The sequence below is a fragment of the Pelodiscus sinensis genome, chromosome 6 (genome assembly GCF_052426305.1).
Source record: "Pelodiscus sinensis isolate ZL-2025 chromosome 6, ASM5242630v1, whole genome shotgun sequence".
Classification (NCBI taxonomy): domain Eukaryota; kingdom Metazoa; phylum Chordata; order Testudines; family Trionychidae; genus Pelodiscus; species Pelodiscus sinensis.
The window spans coordinates 86,810,216-86,829,232 of NC_143057.1; the positions used below are offsets into that span (position 1 = coordinate 86,810,216).

At 43.6% G+C, this 19,017-nt stretch overlaps 1 protein-coding gene across 2 annotated transcripts in view; it reads left to right on the forward strand.

Annotated features, from left to right (window-relative positions):
* The window catches only part of PDE8B (phosphodiesterase 8B), a 158,517-nt gene that overhangs the window by 68,806 nt on the left and 70,694 nt on the right, over window positions 1-19,017 (forward strand). For both annotated transcript variants that reach the window (XM_075932314.2, XM_075932315.2), the window contains exon 2: window positions 9,414-9,473. In XM_075932314.2, the coding sequence (XP_075788429.1) occupies window positions 9,414-9,473 (60 nt within the window). The remainder of the gene's footprint in view (window positions 1-9,413; window positions 9,474-19,017) is intronic.

Genomic DNA, 19,017 nt, shown 5'->3' on the forward strand with positions numbered 1-19,017 from the left:
TTTAGAGGTACTGAGTTGAGCTGGTGGCTAGACAGCTACAAAGAGGTCCCAGAGGGATGCTGGAGTAGATGCATGATTTGATATAAGAAATGGTAGAGAAATTTTGGAATAGTCCAAGAACACAAGGTAGTTCAATTCCCAGTGTTTTGCATGGCTGCCATAGGAAACTGGGGTCTTCTGTCACACCCATGTTGTACTATCTCAGCAGGATACTACTGCTAGAGGATCTATGTGGTCAAATATAGACACATAACTATGGCAGTTCTTTAGTCAGATGAGAGGTTTTATGAACATTAAGAATGGCCATACTATGTCAGACCAAAGGCCCATATAGCTGAGTATCCTGTCTTCTGACAGTCGCCAATGCCAGGTCCTTTAGAAGGAATTGACAGAAGAGGTAATCGATAGAGATGTAAAAATGTGGTTAAAAATGTGAGTGTGCAACTGCTAAAAATTATAGGCTCTGCAGCACTTGTACCTATGCAATCGCTATCATGAAGCATCCCCAGGTGCAGGGCCTGGTATTACTGTGTTCCATTGTATCAGAGGGGTAGCTGTGTTAGTCTGCAAAAGCCACAAGGAGTCCTGTGGCACCTTATAGACTAACAGATGTATTGGAGCACAAACTTTTGTGGGCAAAGACCCACTTTGTCCGATGCATGTAGTGGAAATTTCCAGAGGCAGGTATAAATATGCAGGCCAGAATAAGACTAGAGAGAACCACATTAATTCAGTCAGGGAGAATGAGGCCCACTTCTAGCAGCTGATGTGGAGGTGTGAACACCCTTTCTTGCTCAAGAAAAATCCTCTTGCGCAATGCTGTTCTTCCTGAAAAGTAATAGGTGTAACAGTCTTGTGCAAGACGGTTTTTCTTGCGCGAGAAGGGTCAGTGTAGATGCTCCTTCTTGCACAAGAGCCTCTTCTGAAAAAAATGGTGGCTCATTAGGTATGCAAATGAGGCTCAGCGATATTCCATGCTTAGCCTCATTTGCATATTACTTGTGCAAGAAGCCGTGAGTGTAGACCTAGCCCAAGAGAGGAGAAACTGCTTTTGTACTTGGCTAGCCATTCAGTGTCTTTATTTAATCCTAAACTGATGGTGTCAAACTTGCAGATGAACTGTAGCTCAGCAGTTTCTCTTTGAAGTCTGGTCTTGACGTTTTTTTTGCTGCAGGATGGCTACCTTTAAATCTGCTACTGTGTGTCCAGAGAGATTGAAGTGTTCTCCTACAGGTTTTTGTATATTGCCATTCCGAATATCTGATTTGTGTCCATTTATTCTTTTACGTAGGGACTGTCCAGTTTGAACGATGTATGTAGCAGAGGGGCATTGCTGGCACATGGTGGCGTAATATTATCTATCAACCTCATGAAGAAACTTGCACAAGTACAGATCATCCTTTCTCTCCAAATGCAAATGGACGTCCATCATACCAAATGGACTGAAGGTGAAAAATCCATTGCAATCAACATACTGCACAAACTACGGTGAGATTATGCCATATACTATCAAAGAAACTGAGGAACCACCTGATCAGCATCCTGTACAGCAAAATGAAAAACGTCAAAAAAGAGCTCTCCAATCTGAAGACTTTCATAAAACACCAACCTTCCATACAAACTTCCACACAGCTGGACTTTACTAAAATAAGACAGAAGATCTACATTAAACACTTCACTTCTCTACAGAGGAAAAAGGACTGTAAGCTGTCTAAAATCCTACCTGCCACATGAGGCCACAACAGTGGTACCCCTAACTCACTCAGCAATATCATCAATCTAACTACACACTCAGGCTGGCAGAAGAGTCTGTCCTATCTTGGGGACTCTCTTTTTGCTGCACTACCCCCACAAACATGATACAGTTCTGCAGTGATTTGGAAACCTACTTTCGCTATCTCCTACTCAAAGAATACTTTCAACACAACACTGAACAGTGCACTGACACAGATACCCTTCCCCCAACAGCCAAGAAGGAAAAACTCCACATGGACTCCTCCTGAGGATTGAAATGACAGTCTGGACCTATACATAGAATGCTTCTGCCGATGTGCACAGGTAGAAATTGTGGAAAAACAGCATCACTTGCCTCATAACCTCAGGCGTGTAGAATGCAATGACATCCACAGCCTTAGAAACAACACAGAAGAACATGAGAATGGCCATACAGGGTCAGACCAAAGGTCCGTCTAGCCCAGTAGCCTGTCTGCCGACAGTGGCCAGCACCAGATGCCCCGGAGGGGGTGGACCGAAGACAATGATCAAGCGATTTGTCTCGTGCCATCCGTCTCCAGCCTCTGACAAACAGAGGCCAGGGACCCATTCCTACCCCCTGGCTAATAGCCTTTTATGGACCTAGCCTCCATGAATTTATCTAGCTTCTCTTTAAACTGTTATAGTCCTAGCCTTCACAGCCTCCTCTGGCAAGGAGTTCTACAGGTTGACTATGCACTATGTGAAGAACTTTTGCTTATTAATTTTAAAACTTGCTACCCATAAAAACTCTGACATTATGATCAAAGAAGCCGATAAAGGAGGTGCTGTGCTGTTGTCATCATGAACAGGTCTGACTACCAAAAGGAGGCTGCCAGACAATTCTCCAATACCAAATTCTAAAGGCCACTTTCCTTAGATCCCAGTGAGAAATACACTAAAACTGCACCATCTGCTCAGGACACTCCCTACACAAGCACAGGAACAAATCAACACATCCTTAGAGCCCCGACCAGGGTTATTCTGTCTACCAAAGATCCACAAACCTGGAAATCCTGGATGCCCCATCATCTCGGGCATTGGCACTCTCACTGAAGGACTGTCTGGATATGTGGACTCTCTATTCAGACCCTATGCCACCAGCACTCCCAGCTATCTCCATGACACCACTGATTTCCTGAGAACTACAATGCATTGGTGATCTTCCAGAAAACACCATCCTAGCCACCATGGATGTAGAGGCTCTCTACACAAACATCCTACACATAGATGGAATACAAGCTGTCAGGAACAGTATCTCTGATGCCACAGCACAACTGGTGGCTAAGCTCTGTGACTTTATTTTCACACTCAACTATTTCAGATTCGGTGACAATATATACCTCCAAACCAGTGGCACCACTATGGGCACCCACATGGCCCCACAATATGCCATCATTTTTATGGCTGACCTGGAACAACGCTTCCTCAGCTCTCTTCCACTAATGCCCCTTCTCTACCTACGCTACATTGATGACATCTTCATCATCTGGACCCATGGGAAGGAAACTATGGAAGAATTCCACCACGATTTCAACAGCTTCCACCCCACCATCAATCTCAGCCTAGACCAGTCTACACAAGAGAACCACTTCCTGGACACCATGGCGCAAATAAGCGATGGTCACATAAACACCACTCTATACTGGAAACCTACCAACCGCTATGCCTACCTTCATGCCTACATTCCATCCCAGACACACCACACGATCCATTGTCTATAGTCAAGCACTAAGGCATCTGCTCCAACCCTTCAGACAGACCAACACCTACAAGATCTCCACCAAGTATTCTTGAAACTACGATACCCGCACAAGGAAGTGAGGGAACAAATTAAGAGCCAGACATGTACTCAGAAGCCTCCTACTACAAGACAAGCCCAAGAAAGAAACCAACAACACCACTGGCCATCACCTACAGTCTTCAGCTAAAACCTCTCCAACGCATCCTCATTGATCTACAACCCATCCTGGACAATGATCTCTCGCTTTCACAGGTATTGGAAGGCAGGCCACTCCTTGCCTGCAGACAACCTGCCAACCTGAAGCAAATTCTCACCAGCAACTATACACCGCACCACAGTAACTCTAATTCGGGAACTAATCCCTGCAACAAACCTCGTGCCAACTGTGCCCTCATATCTACACCAGCAACACCATCGCAGGACCTACCCAGATCAGTCACGCCATCACTGGTTGATTCACCTGCACATCTACCAATATAATATACACCATTATGTGCCAGGAATGCCCCTCTGCTACATACATCATCCACACTGAACAGTCCCTCCATAAAAGAATAAATGGACACAAATCAGCTATTCAGAATGGCAATATACAAAAACCTGTAGAACACTTCAATCTCCCTGGACACACAGTAGCAGATTTAAAGGTAGCCATCCTGCAGCAAAAAAAAGTCAAGACCAGACTTCAAAGAGAAACTGCTGAGCTACAGTTCATCTGCAAATTTGACACCATCAGTTTAGGATTAAATAAAGACACTGAATGGCTAACCAAGTACAAAAGCAGTTTCTCGTCTCTTGGTGTTCACACCTCCACATGAGATGCTAGAAGTGGGCCTCAACCTCCCTGACTGAATTAATGTGGTTATCTCGAGCCTTATTCTGGCCTGCATATTTATACCTGCCTCTGGAAATTTCCACTATGTGCATCTGACCAAGTGGGTCTTTGCCCAGGAAAGCTTATGCTCCAACACATCTGTTAGTCTATAAGGTGCAACAGGACTCCTTGTCGCTTTTGTGTTCCATTGATTATCCTCATTTCACCAAGTTTCTGTGATGCTTATTTTATAGGCGCTTCAGAGGGGTAGTCAAGTTTAATCTGTAACTGGAAAAACTAAAAAACAACATAGTCTAGCAGCACCTTTAAAGACTAACAAAACATGTAACTGGTATGAGCTTTCGTGGGCATAACCCACTACTTCAGATGACTGGAGTATTAAAAGTCTAAATCCAAGAATAAATAAGGGAAGGTCGGAAAAGGGGGGGGGGGGAGAAATAGATTGTTCCAAGTTGCAAGAGGCTGATAAGCACAATTTTTGCCTTAAGTACCCATTGGTTGGTTGGTTAAGCCATTAGGATGTGGAAGGTAGTATATTAGCCAGCCAATGCCTTTATTCATTCTCTCTGATAGGAACCAAGTTCCAACCCTTCCCTGTGTTTTTGGCTTGTAGAATTGGCCTGAAACAGAGTGACTTTGAGATCCATTAATGAGTGCCTGGGCAGGTTAAAGTATTCTCCAAGTGGTTTTTGTTTGTTGCCTTTTTGGATATCTGATTTGTGTCCATTAATTCTTTCCCATAGACTGTCCAGTTTGGCCAATATACATGGGGGAGGAGCATTGCTGGCATTTGATAGCATAGATCACATTAGTGGATGTGCAGTTAAATGTGCTCCTGATGTAGTGGCTGATGTGGTTGGCTCCAGTGACGAAATTGCTCGTGTAGATGTGTGGGCAGAGTTGGCACCAGGGCTGATTGCAGGGGTGGGTTCTTGGATGATTATGATGGAGATGTGCTGCGTGGTTACTGGAAAGAATTTGTTTGAGATTAGGGGTTATCTGTAGGCAAGGATTGGCCTTTCCAAGGCCTGTGAGTGAGGGATCATTTTCCAGGATAGGTGGTAAATAGTTGATAATGCGTTGGAGGGGTTTAATTTGTGGACTATAGGTAATGACAAGTGGAATTCTGTTTTCTCTTCTTGGCCTGTGTGGAAGTGTTTGTCTGAGTACTGTTCTGGCTCTGATCTATTTTTTCATTTCTCCGGGTGGGTATTTCAGTGTTACAAATGATCTATATAGATCTTCACCTATCTAATTGTTTAGACTTAAAACATTAGTATAAAAGCTCTTTAAAAAGTGTCACTTTTTAGCCAACTGCCATTAAATGAAGAGGTTGCCGTGTGTGTGTGTGGTGGGGGGGTGTATTTAATTTTGGCGAGTGTTAGATACAGTCTGGCATTCACTATATAAATTGTTTTGTTTGGCACTATTTAGAACATTCCAGATCTCTAAACTGGTTCCACAATCAAGTGCTTGTTTAACTGTAGCATCTCTGGCAGACATTGCTGGGGATTAGGTTTGGTTTTTATTTTTTTAAATTAAGGCATGTAAATTAGAATGCTGATTTTCAGTGAGTTTCAACCCAGCCATCTCTTCTGTGCATTTTTTTATAGGTACACCTGCATGAGTGGTGCTGTGCATTAATACTTGTGCATAAGACTCCTTTTCATACTGTTATATCATGTGCTCTTGCCTCTAATAATTTGATCCACACAAAGTGTTTTTTATTAAATAGCAGTTTTGACCTTAAAAAAATTGTTCTGAAAATCTGAGTTCTGCCGCTTTTTGTTCTGCCGCTTTTTGTAATACTAATTAAGCTTTACTTTCTGATTCTTATCCTTGCAAGATTTCAGAGTTGAAAGCTTAACAGCAACAAAAGCCTCACTTAGAAAGTTTCTTTTTAATTGGCCTCAATTGAATTGACTCTAGTATGCAGATCCCTCATCTGTACAGAGCTGCATTGACTTCAGTGGGGCCTGGAATGAAAACCAGTTACAAGAGTGAGTATTTGTAAATCACAGAAAGCTGCCTTCACATGGAACAGTTGCTTGTGGAATGCTCTTCTTCTCAGCCAGCTCTACCTGTTCTGTCAGAGCTGGTATATCTGCTTCCAAGTACTGGTCCAGCTTCAGCTGTATAGAACAGTGAAGGAAGCATGTGCCCCCTCCTCTCCTTCCGCCCCCTCCTTCCCCCCCAAAAAATCTGCTAGTTAATACCTGGCGTCAGGGAATTAACCCTGCTGATGAACTACTTCTCCTCTTCTCCCCCCCCCCCCTTGTATTGTATATTATTTTTGACGCCCTTCTTGTATTGTCCCAGACACAACAATTGAATCAGAAATGGAGATCCATGTGATGATCAATCAGTTTGCCACACTCACTGGTTCGGAAATCAACAAAAACTGACTCAGGGTACATCTACAGTTGCTCCCTAGTTCGAACTAGGGATGCAAATATAGGTGACCGAAATTGCTAATGAAGTGGGGATTTAAATATCCCGTGCTTTATTAGCATGATCTCGCTGGTGCGTTACTCTGCTCAACAGCTGTTTCGAAAGTGAAAATGCACACTGGGAAGCGTTGGTTTGAACTAATGTTACTCTTTTTTTGAGGAGTAACGTTAGTTTGAACCAAGGGGTTTCGTTTGAACTAATGCGTCCCGGCGCGCACTTTCACTTTCAAAACAGCTGTTGAGCAGAGTAACGTGCCGACGAGACCATGCTAATGAAGCGCAGGCTATTTAAATCCCCGCTTCATTAGCAATGTCAGTTGCCTACATTTGCATCCCTAGTTCGAACTAGGGAGCAACTGTAGATGGACCCCCAGAGACCTCTTTTTGGTGCCTCTTGGTTAGCTGTATCTATAAACCATGTACCAAAGTACATGCAAACAAATAAAATAAGCACTGTTTGTGGTAGGAAAAAGTTTCAAAACCGTTCTCTTGCTACTAACAATAGCTTCCCCTAGGGTAAACAAGGCTAAGTGCCCTAGTGTAGATGGACTGATTGATAGCTACCACATGTGTTGTAAGCTCTGAGTGATCTAATTCATATAACTGGGCCTAAAATAGTAGTGACTGCCTATACTAGCAGAGATGGAGCAAAACAGGTACAAAAAATGAAACTTTTTTTGAAAATGTTAGTGTAGATCATGCTGTGCAGTGAATAGGCTTGATTTTTAAGAGTTGCTTAAGCTGACACCCCAACTATCTGGAGAAACTGCCCTATTTTTATAGATCCCATGATTAGTAACGAAGTATTGCTGCCTTTTGCCTATCATGTTCTAAAGGGATCTTGCTGTCATCCTCAAATCTGGAATTGACAAAAGAGCTCTTTTGGCCTCTAGCTTCCCCTTAGCCCTCTTGTTGCACTGCTGATGCCAACACTATTTCTCTTTAGTAGATAAAATGTGTGTGACTTGCACAAAACACATTTTGGGGAGTTCCAAAGGGTCTGTGCCATCTGTCACTGGGACACTGTATGGTTAGGAGGCTTTGAAAGGAGAACTCAAGTTTGATCATTAGCATGTCTGTGATTGTCACATCTTTATATGCAATTTTAATTCTTTTATGTATTTAGCTTTTAAAATATTTTGTTTGTTCAAATGAATATCAGGAGATTGTCCAAACACCTGTCTTGTTGCCACGTAACACCACTTTTGAGTTGCAGTACAAAAGTACTTTGAAAGCTGTTCTCCTGTAACTAGTCTTGTTATATACTCATAACTTCACAGATAACATTTAATTATTAATTTTCATTTACATTCTGCAGGTTATCAATGTAATTTGTTTGCACCTAGCAGTAGATCAAATGAATAATGTAGCTTTCTGTATTTTAAGAACTTATTTACAGGCTTTTGTATCTTGTATGTTGAAAAATAACAATGGGTTCTTTAGAATTTAGTATTTTGTAGTACTGCCTATGGTATGATACTTTTTGACGTACATAGGACTGAAGAATGCAGGCTTAGTGACACATGAAAGTCAGACATTTTGGTCATAACTGTACACATTTGTATTGTGTCTAGTGTGCAGGTAATGCTGGGTTAATACTGAACAGGGATTTTATTCTTTAAGGAAGAGAAAATAGTACACTAAAATTATACACATTAATGTTCAGGTATAATCCTTTGTAAGAGAACCAATTTAAGAACAAAGACACCCTTACTGAGTTCTGCAGAAATATAATACTGTGCTTCCTGGGTTTCTGAGTCACACTAATAGGCCTTACCAATGCTGCCTGGAATTGGGATTTTGTTGTATATGTGATGCCTAGGGCAATTTCTTTAGCTTGCGTTTAACAGGCAGTCAGGCTAGTCACTGAACAGGAAAGCGGAGAAACAACAAATAGACTAGTAGCACCTTAAAGACTAACATTTACTACTAGTTTAATACTAACATTTGCTATTAGTCTATCTGTTTAAGTTTTTCCTGTTACAGACTAACTCTGCTACTACTCTGAAGGAAAGTGAAGGTTTACGCTCTATTTAAAATTGTTACTTCTCAAAGTGCCCATTGATTAGAAGTACCTTGGAGGCATTCTGACTTTGCACTGCAGTTAAATGTTGGCATATTGAGGACCTGTGCACTACGTCTGTGCCCAACATTCTATAGCTATGTGGATTTAAGATGATCTCACATAAATTATTTATTTCTCTTAAGGAAAAGTCTGTTTAGTTGCATCATACTGCATAAGAAATGAGTCTAAAGCAACAGTCCAATTTCTTTGTAATCTAGCAACTGACTAGCCACAAATGTTAGTTTTATTGTGTTGGCACTTATCATAATGAATTAATGCGGATGTCTCCTGATTGCACTCTGCCAGGCATAGCAGTGATGCATTTTTCCTGGAAATCCTAAAGGTCATGGTTCCAAAATACAGCCCTAAACCCATAGCTTTTTCAAGTGAGTGTTCTTAAAATAGAGGCAAACCCATAAAACAGTGTTTAGTGTGTTAGATGTGTGCTTTTCTTACCTTCGGCATGTGCTATAGAATCACATTTTTATTGTTCTTAGATCTTTCTTGCAAAATCCTGTTTAATGATCTGAAGCTGAAAAAAAAATCTTTTGCATTTCTCTCATTTAGCAGGCTTCAACTACAGAAGTACAAATTGGACCCATGAGACTGACACAAGATCCTGTACAGGTAGGACTTTGTTTCAATGTGGTGCTACTGTAAATTCTGTGAGGAGGTGTGAAGGAATTAAAGCTCAATCCAGGAGTAACTCTTAAAGTTATTGCTGTGTAGAAAGAAATAGAATAGAATGCACATCAGTATTGTTAAATTACATGTCTCCTTGAAGCAATGTTGAAGCTCAACAGTATGTACAATAGCATGGTGCAGGCAGTATCTAGCAAGAGTATTATAAGGCTTTGAGTAACTTTTCTTCCATTTGAAATGCAACTATAGACTAGGCAAATTCTCCAGGGGAAAAAAATCTGTCTCTTTGCTTGATAGTAAAGAAGGTTTGTGTGGGAAAGGCAGCATAAATTCTGCTGCTGAAAGTTTTTTCAGGGGCTGGAAAGTAGGGTCTTTCTGTTCTTGGAGCCAAAACCACATAAGCAGATTTGGAGCTAGATATCTGAAACCAATTCCTGCAAAATGTAGGGAAGGTTTAGACTTGAGCATTTCCAATTTTTGGCTACCTTGAGGAAGAAAATATGAATTATAAAGTTTTTAACATGGTGATTTTCATTTCTCAGCATTTTAGAGGTAAGAAACCATTCTGTCTAGCTAGTATCTTTATTACCAATAATGCTGCTTTTATAGGAGACAAGCAAAGACCAGAATCCTGAAAACTGTTACACTTCGTGATTGTCCTGAAACTTACTGTGCCCATATGTTAAATGAAGTACCTGAAGTTTGAGGAAAGCCGTTACATTCTGCTAACGTCTCATAACATGTAAAAAACCCGCTCTTATTTATCCAACCAGGAAAGAATAATCCATAACTTTTATGGGCAAATAAACTTCCTTGCTTTTTGTACCTGTTGCAGCATTAAACCAACAGTTCTCATGGGTAACATGTTGGAGTACCTGGCTAGATAGCTATAGAAAGTTCCTCACTAGTAAAAGTTGCTCAGGCAGGAACTAGCAGTTTAATTGAAATGGCAATTGTGCATTGTGACCATAATGTGTTCAGGACTGAACAACAGTGCCAGAATGAACGTAATGAACTTTTTGATCACTTTGGAGAGCTCGTTTCTTCAAGTAAGCAATTTCTTTGGCTCACCTACAAGCTTGGGAAGAAACCAAAGCATGTGAAAGCACTCAGAGCCCTGGTCTACACTAGGGCATTATTTTGAAATAACCCCCTTTTGGTCGAATTTATAAGTGGTGTGTCCACGTTACCAAGCCTGTTGTTTTGAAATAATGGGCCGCGTATTTAGAAATCTGTACTCCTGCTTTTCCCAGGGAGTAATTCTAATTCCAAAATAGTTATTTCCAAATAGAAGTATTGTGGACATTCTGGTACCACTATTTCAAAATGACTACTCCCCAGAATAATTTGAACAAATTACTGCCCATTGCTTCCTGGGGCTCTAAGTTGAGGTAATGCGTCCACTTTAATGGAGCCTCCCTCAGATTAATTTCAAGGCTTCCCCATAGTGGGGACATGCTATTTTGTAAAATTGAGAGTTAAATTGAATTTAGTTATTTCAAAATTTCCTACTGTAGACATGCCCAGAGAGGCCACTAAAATAGAATCATTTCTGTCACTAGTTTCTGTTAACTAGAAACTCTTTTTCTGAGTGTTGCAGAATTTTCAGTCCTGATACAGTGTTGTAAAAGGCTCCATTAGTGAGTTAAAAGGGGCCATTGAGTCACTCCCTTTGCAGGAGAGCAAATAGGGCAAAGTGTTATGGTTGGACAGGTTAAATTACAAGCTATCAAGAGCCCTAGCAATAGTGACTGAACTGTGGCTCCGCATAGAATATTAGAACTGGAAGGGTCCTTGAGAGGCATCAATTCCAGTCTAGGCTTGTGAAGGACTAGTCGACTAGCCGATAAGCAAATGCTTATTGGATAGTTGACTAAATGCTCTCCTCACCCCACCTGCTGCCTCTATGGTGGTGGGGAGGGGGGGGGGAAGAAGAGGGGATACTTGAAGCCTGGGGTTCAGCAGGGGAGTCAGCTGACCCTGGGTGCCACACAGCACTTTCTCCTTTGAAGTGTAGCAACGGCCCCTAGGAGGTGCCCTATCGACTAATCGAATAGTCAATGCAAAATGCATCGACTATTTGCTTAGTCAATTACCTGATACTTAACATCCTTAGTTCAGTCCCCTGCCCTCACGGCAGGGCCAAGCACCATCTAGACCATCCCTGATAGATGTCTATCTAACCTGCTCTTAAATATCTCCAGAGATGGAGATTCCACAACCTCTGTAAGTAATTAATTTATTCCTGTGTTTAACCACCCTGACAGTTAGGAAGCTTTTCCTAATGTCCAACCTAAACTTCCCTGCTGCCGTCTAAGCCCATTGTTTCTTGTCCTACCATCAAAGGCCAATTTTTCTCCTTCCTCCTTATGACACCCTATTAGATACTTGAAACATGCTTTCATGTCCCCTTTGTTTTTTTTCCAAACTAAACAATCCCAGTTTTTTCAGTCTTCCCTCACAGCTCATGTTTTCTAGACCTTTAATCATTCTTGTAGTCTTCTCTGAACCTTCTCCAATTTCACCACATTTTTCTTGAAATGTGGCCAGAACGGGACAAAATACTCCAACTGAGGTGTAATCAGCAGAGTAGAGCGGAAGAATGACTTTTTGTGTCTTGCTCACAACACACCTGTTAATGCATCCCAGAATCATGTTTGCTTTTTTTGCAACAGTGTCAAACTATTGACTCCTATTTAGCTTGTGGTGTATTATGACCCCTAGATCCCTTTCTGCAGTACTTCTTCCTAGACAGTCACTTCCCATTCTGTAAGTGTGAAACTGATTGTTCCTTCCTAGATGGAGCACTTTGCATTTGTCCTTATTAAACTTCATCCTATTTGCCTCAGACCATTTCTCCAGTTTGTCCAGATCATTTTGAATTATGACTCTATCCTCCAAAGCAGTTGCAACCCATCCCAGCTTCGTATCATCTGCAGACTTCATAAGCGTACTCTCTCTGCCAATACAGCTGCTCCCCGAGTTATGACCACCTCCACTTACGACCATCCGCACTTACGACCAAAGCGGTCGTAAATGCGGATCCAGTTACGAACGGCGATCTGCGCTTACGAACAGTGCAGTCGCCATGTAACTCTATGGGATCCAAGTTACGAACACTTCGAGTGTTGGTCCATAACTTGTTTGTAACTCGGAGTGGCTGTATCTAAATCGTTGATGAAGATATTGAACAGAACCAGTCCCAAAAGGAGACCCTCTGAGAAACTCTACTCAGTGGTGCACAGTGGGCATCCCCAGCCTCGAAGTACATTTAGCCCAGGATGCAGGAGGTCAGCTTGCAAGGATTTAGCTATAGCTGCACTGGGTGTTAGACTCAGCGTAGGAGGCCACTAGAGCCTGTGCATGAAGCAGCTGCAGCCACAAGTCGGAAAGGATGCTCTTCAGCTTGCATGAGCCTCCTGCTTCCCTCGGTGGGACTGGAAACTGACCTGCCGAGCCCAGGGCTGAGTTGGAGCTCAGCTCTGGGAAGGCCTGGCGCAAATTAAACACCAGATAGATGTCAAATGTTAGTTCTTGGTTTATAGCTTCTTGGTTTATAACTTGTGCATTTAGGGATCCCAGATGACAGAGAATGTACGTCAAAACTTTACAAGATTTTTACCTGTTAAAACACAGTAACTCTTTTATTCTCACTCTGTAACCCTGCTTCAGTGATACAAGGTTTAGGTCTGTTGTCTCATTTAGCTATACATTTTACACACACAGCTCTGTCAGAATTTTAAATTGCTATGAGAAGCAAAGCATAAACAGTGATGCAAGAAATAAGGCTTTTGTAGAAATGATACAAGAAACGAGCATTTCTATCCTTTATGCATAAGTAATTAAGTACAGGCAGTCCCCGGGTTACGTACAAGATAGGGACAGTAGGTTTGTTCTTAAGTTGAATCTGTATGTAAGTCGGAACTGGTGTCAGCCGCTGCTGAAACTGATCAGTTTCAACCGCGGCTGAATCTGGACGCCAGTTCTGACTTACATACAGATTCAACTTAAGAAACCCAGGCGTCCCCAAGTCAGCTGCTGCTGAAACTGATCAGCGGCTGATTCCAGGAAGCCTGGGGCAGAGCAACTCTGCCTCGGGCTTCCTGTAGTAAGCGCTGGTCAGTTTCAGCAGCGGCTGACTTGGGGATGCCTGGGGCAGAGTAGCTGGGGTGCTGCTGGGTTGCTCCAGTAGCGCGGCTCCTCGGCACTACTGGACCAACCCGGCAGCACCCCAGCTGCTCTGCCCCAGGCGTCCTGATTCAGCCGCTGCTGAAACTGACCAGCAGCAGCTGAATCAGGACGCCTGTGGCAGAGCAGCTGGGGTGCTGCCGGGTTGGTCCGGAGCAGCGCTGCGGGACCAACCCGGCAGCCCCCAGCTGCTCTACCCCAGGGGTAGGCAAGAAAAGCCTAGTCTGCTGGGGGGAGGGGTCACTAGCGGCACCCCCCCCCCCCCAGCAGACCAGGGGGACAGGAGCAAAGCCGCGGAGCATGCCTGCAGCGGGACAGCCCAAGCGCACCTGGGCTGTCCGGCTGCAGGTGTGCTCCGTGGCTTTGCACCTGTCCCCCTGGTCTGCTGGGGGTCCAGCAAAGCCGCTGGACCCCCCGCCCCCATCAGACCAGTGACACCCGAGCAAAGCTGCCGCCTGGGCGGCTTTGCTCGTTTGCCCGGGAGCAAAGCCGCCCAGGCGGCAGCTTTGCTCGGGTGTCCCTGGTCTGCTGGGGGGGGTCCAGTGGCTTTTGTGGACCCCCCCTCTCCAGCAGACCAGGGGGACAGGAGCAAAGCCGCCCAGGCGGCAGCTTTGCTCGGGTGTCCCTGGTCTGCTGGGGGGCATCCAGCAGCTTTGCTGGACCCCCACAGAAGACCAGGGAGACCGGGAGAAGCTTTTCTCGCCCCGGAGGACACAGGTGGCGACCCGCCGCCTGTGAGCTCCAGGGTGAGAAAAGCCCCGTTCGTAAGTGCGGATCCGACGTAAGTCGGGGACTGCCTGTATATAATTACCATGAAATCGTGAAATATTTTTCTGCGCCAAATACAGGTCTGAACAATGATTTGATCACACAAAATAGTTTCTTTATGTATCTTCTGCTTATACTATAGCTAACTTCAGTGTCTTTGTTCTTCATGGAATTTTAACACAAATGTGTGGAACTTTTCAGGAAAAGTTCTTAAAAACGCTGATAGTTTGCACTAAAATGGGCAAGAAAATATTTAGCAAGTAAAACTGTTCTCTCCATGTTTGTGTGAAAATTCTTTGGTATCCTTAGCAGAAATTGTGCGTCTCAAAATGCTGCAGTGCTAGTGTTAGCTGATGTGATGTATTTTAAATAAATATTCATCCTATAGGAAGGGAAAGCAAAACCCAAATGGTTTAGGTTTTTTCTTGTAAAAACTACTTAGTAGGTTGTAGACTGTCTCTTTGTCCATAGCTCTTCTAAAGAGGTCAGGCATCTACAATATTGCATAATAGTCAAAATTTGAAACATTATATAAGTTTTCATATGAGAGGCATTATTATACAGCACTCTTTTTACTTTGTCAGGGGTGGAGGAACTGTACCCTCTCCCCCTTTGTCCTGTTCTGGCCTGTGTATGTAGCTTAGCATGCTGGACTGTCTACTCCTGGCTTTATATTCTTGACCCTGCAAATGGGTGAGAGATCATGACTGTGCCTACCATGTGATTCTAACATGTCAGCCCCTGATCTTTAAGTGCCCTCATGGTAGTCTCTTGCAGAGTTTGTTGCTGCTAAATCCTATACACTGCCCAGGCACCTGTCACACATTGCCTCCTGGGACCCCAGACGTGACCGTGGTAGTAATGCACATGGAAAGTGTGTTCTCGCCCCCAGTGGAAGCCAGGGGAGCAATTAATCTATGTAGGGACTTGCAAGTTCTGTTTGGCATATACAGTATAGGTGAGAATCTTGGTTCCTTTTCAGAGCTTTTCTTTTCCCTGCCAGAAGCCCTGGATTGGACCCTGTCCATCACTTACTTTGAGCCATATCATGTAAGGCTTGAGTGCAGAGCCAACCTGCCTCCTACCTTACAATGGACAGGAAAGGGGAAAAACAGGACTGACAATAACTGTAGGGAGAATCAACAGGATGGTCAGTACTCAGACCCTTTCTGGATTTTGCCCTTGATAGAGGAACATCCCTTTCAATTAAAGGCTTTACTTTGTATAAAGCCTTACTCATACAAATGGGCACACTTATTTGTACAATTACTTGAGAGAGTGGCTTGCAGGATTCTGTCATTTTCTGTGGAGATCTTTATTAAAGAACACATCACTGCTTTCCAGGCCTTCAGGAACTCTTAAAATAGCATTAGGGAGTGTGGTACGGGTGATTGAATAACATTATAAAATTTGGATTCTTTAAAGAAGATGGCCAGTGGAAATATTCACAGATCATAGTAACTATTTAAATAGTGGCTATTTCACTAATAGCCTAGGGGTTTCATATACAGTTGCCTGCTCAGTATAGAATAAGATGATAGTCTGTCTACTGAGGGTACATGGTGGAAATTATGTAGTTCAGTTGGGATGCCAGTCTAAGTCACTCTGATGGAGCTATATAGTAATTGAAAAGGTGAACGTCAATATTTCACTGATGGCAGAAGTGTCACCTTTAGCGAATTTCTAGTATTATGGTAAGTGGTTATGTGCCATTTTTATGGCAGTTTGTGAATACAGAGGCAATGAAGAAAATGATGTACTATCTAGCTGCTTATCCTGGCCTTTCATCTCGTGTCCATTGCTACCATCTCCCCTTTTCTGCCCTTGACATATGCCACTTCTGGCCTTTCAAAAACATTACTGCTACAAAAACTTTTCCTGGCTCATCACTTCAATTATTTCCTCATTTGCATTCTTCTAAGGCAGGGGATGGGCAATAATTTTTGGTGGGGGGGCCATTCCAAGATTTTGGTAAGAGGTCAAGGGCCGCACTTTTCTGTGGAGGGGAGTGCAGGGTCTAGGGTGGAGGTTGGGTGCAGAAGGTCACAGGGGATCAGGGACTGGTGTGTAGGAGACGGCATGAGGTCTCAGAGGGCCTTGGCTGGAGGAGGGGATTGTTACCTGGGTCAGGGGATTGGGGTGTAGGGTCAGGGAGGGGGTGTGGGTACAGGAGAGGATTGTGGCCTGGGGGAGGTGTGAGAGGGGGTACAGGGTCTGGGAGGGAGTTGTCACCTGGGGCAGGCAGTGCAGAGGGTTTGGATGATGATCTGGGAGAGGGAGTTGGGATGCAGGGGGGACTGGGGTACCAGAGGCAGGTGCTGGCTGTCTCCTGGCAGCAGCCCCAGGCTGCTCCCTCCACCTGGCGCTCAGCTCCGGCTGCCCCTGTCTCTCAGGTCAATTTCTCAGCTCCGAATGGCTGGCTGTTTCCAGCCAATAAGAGCTGAGAGATTGGCTGGTTGTTTGTCCAATAAGAGCTGAGGATTGGGCTGGGGGCGGGGAGATAGCATGAAGCCTCCCTCTCCCTGCAGAGCAGAGAAACGCAGGGACTGCAGGTGTGGGCAGTGTGGTCTGTGGGCCAGATGCTGTGGCTTGATGGGCTGGATCTGGCCCCTAGGCCATGTTGTGCCCAGCCCTGTTCTAAAGGCTTCTTTTCTGCATTGCTTAAACAAAACAACCTTGACTGATCTTCACTTCCTGAGGCCCTTCATCATTCAACTCTTGTATGGCGTTAGAGGTCCATCTCTAATTCTGCTCCACTAACAATGCCAGCCTTCATTGACCATCTGTCAAATTTTCTATTAAGCATTTTTGTCCTTTGTCATGTCGTCGTCCTCCTTACATATGGGAGGGAGCTCCCTGTAAACTTTCTCAAAGCCAGTGTCCTTCAAAATCCTTTTTGAAGCTCTTCTGCTGTGATGCCTTCAAGTACTAAGCCAGTGGTTAGGCAACAGGTTGTGACTGTTTATCATACTGATCAAAATCTTCACATTGTTACCTTTAATCACAGGGTTAGAAGAGACCTCAGAAGGCCATTTGAGTCCAACCCCCTACCCAAAGCAGAACCATCCCCAACCAGGGCTTTGTCAAGCTAGGACTTAAAAATGACTAGGGATGAAGATTCCACCATCTCTTGAGGTAACCCATTCCAGTGCTTCACCACTGTCCTAGTAAAATAGTTTTTCCTAATATCCAACCTAGACCTCCCTGCTGTAACTTGAGACCATCGCTCCTCGTTTTGTCATCTGTCACTACTGAGAACAGCCTCTCTCCATCCTCTCTTGAACAACTCTTCAGGTAGTTAAAGGTTGCTATCCAATCCCCCCTCACTCTTCTATAGACTGAAGCTCAAATTTCTCAGCCTCTCCTTGTAAGTCATGTGCTCCAGCCCCCTAATCATTTTAGTTGCGCCCCACTGGTCTTCCTCCAATGCATCCACATCCTTTCTGTAACGGAGGGCCTAGAATTGGATGTAATACTCCAGATGTGGCCTCACTAGTGCACCTCTGTCTGTTTTCACTTGTTGCTTCTCATCTTATACTTAGACTGAGCCCTTTGAGGCATGTACGGTCTTTGTTGTATGTTTGCACAATGTCTAGCACTGGCATCAAGTGCTACATTAGCACAAATAATAAATAGTCATAAGGCTAAAAAGAACCTGGCGTAAGCTGGCTCAGAGGAATCTACCTTGCAATCTATCCAAAGCAGCCCTACTGGAATAAACCTATCAAATTATCCACCAAAGCAGTAGATAAAATAACATTAAGGAATGTACATGAAATCTAAACACATTTTAATTCAAAGTCTTGTATGCCAGTCCAGATTACTCAAAACTGTGACCTTTTTATCATGCCATCAAGCCTGTACCTTTGAATCAGTCTGGGTATTTCCACTTACCTTATAGTTCTGACTTACCAGTAAAGTCCTATACAAACTTATGACAATTGGGGATTGTAATAAAATACTTTACTGGTGCCTTTTTAGCTAAGGCACTCAGAGGTTTTTATACAGTCTTAATAAAACCATCCAAATACCTTATGAGGTATAAAATTACTCCTGCATTTTACAGATGGTGAAATGCTGTGTTACTGTACCTTAATTATATCAAGTCAACTTAGCCATGAATTCATGTACTCTTACAGTAGATTCATCTACTCTTACATGTCCATCCCAGAGTACGCATGCCTTCCCAGGAAACTTGAAATCTTGCTTTGGACATATTTTACACTGCACAAAGACCACTTCAAGCTGCTCACCTCACTGGACTCTGCAGTCCCTCATTTCTGAAGATGGGGAGGGTACCAAGAAAGCGAACGAAAACAATCTCAAAACATTGAACTTAAATATAGTGCAGTTGGTCTTAATCTAAGAACAAGATGCACCTAATCATCATAGAAGAAAGAGCTAACACACCAGTGAATTGACCCAGAGTCTGCAAAGTCTCAGGTTAGTACCCTAGGGTACTAGGTCCTTCTCTAATGCTCCAGGGGCTCGGAGAGCAGGAACAATGCAGAGTATTGGCTGCTAACTCATATGCTCAGGCCTGAATACTCAGTGCCACAGCATATTATGCCTG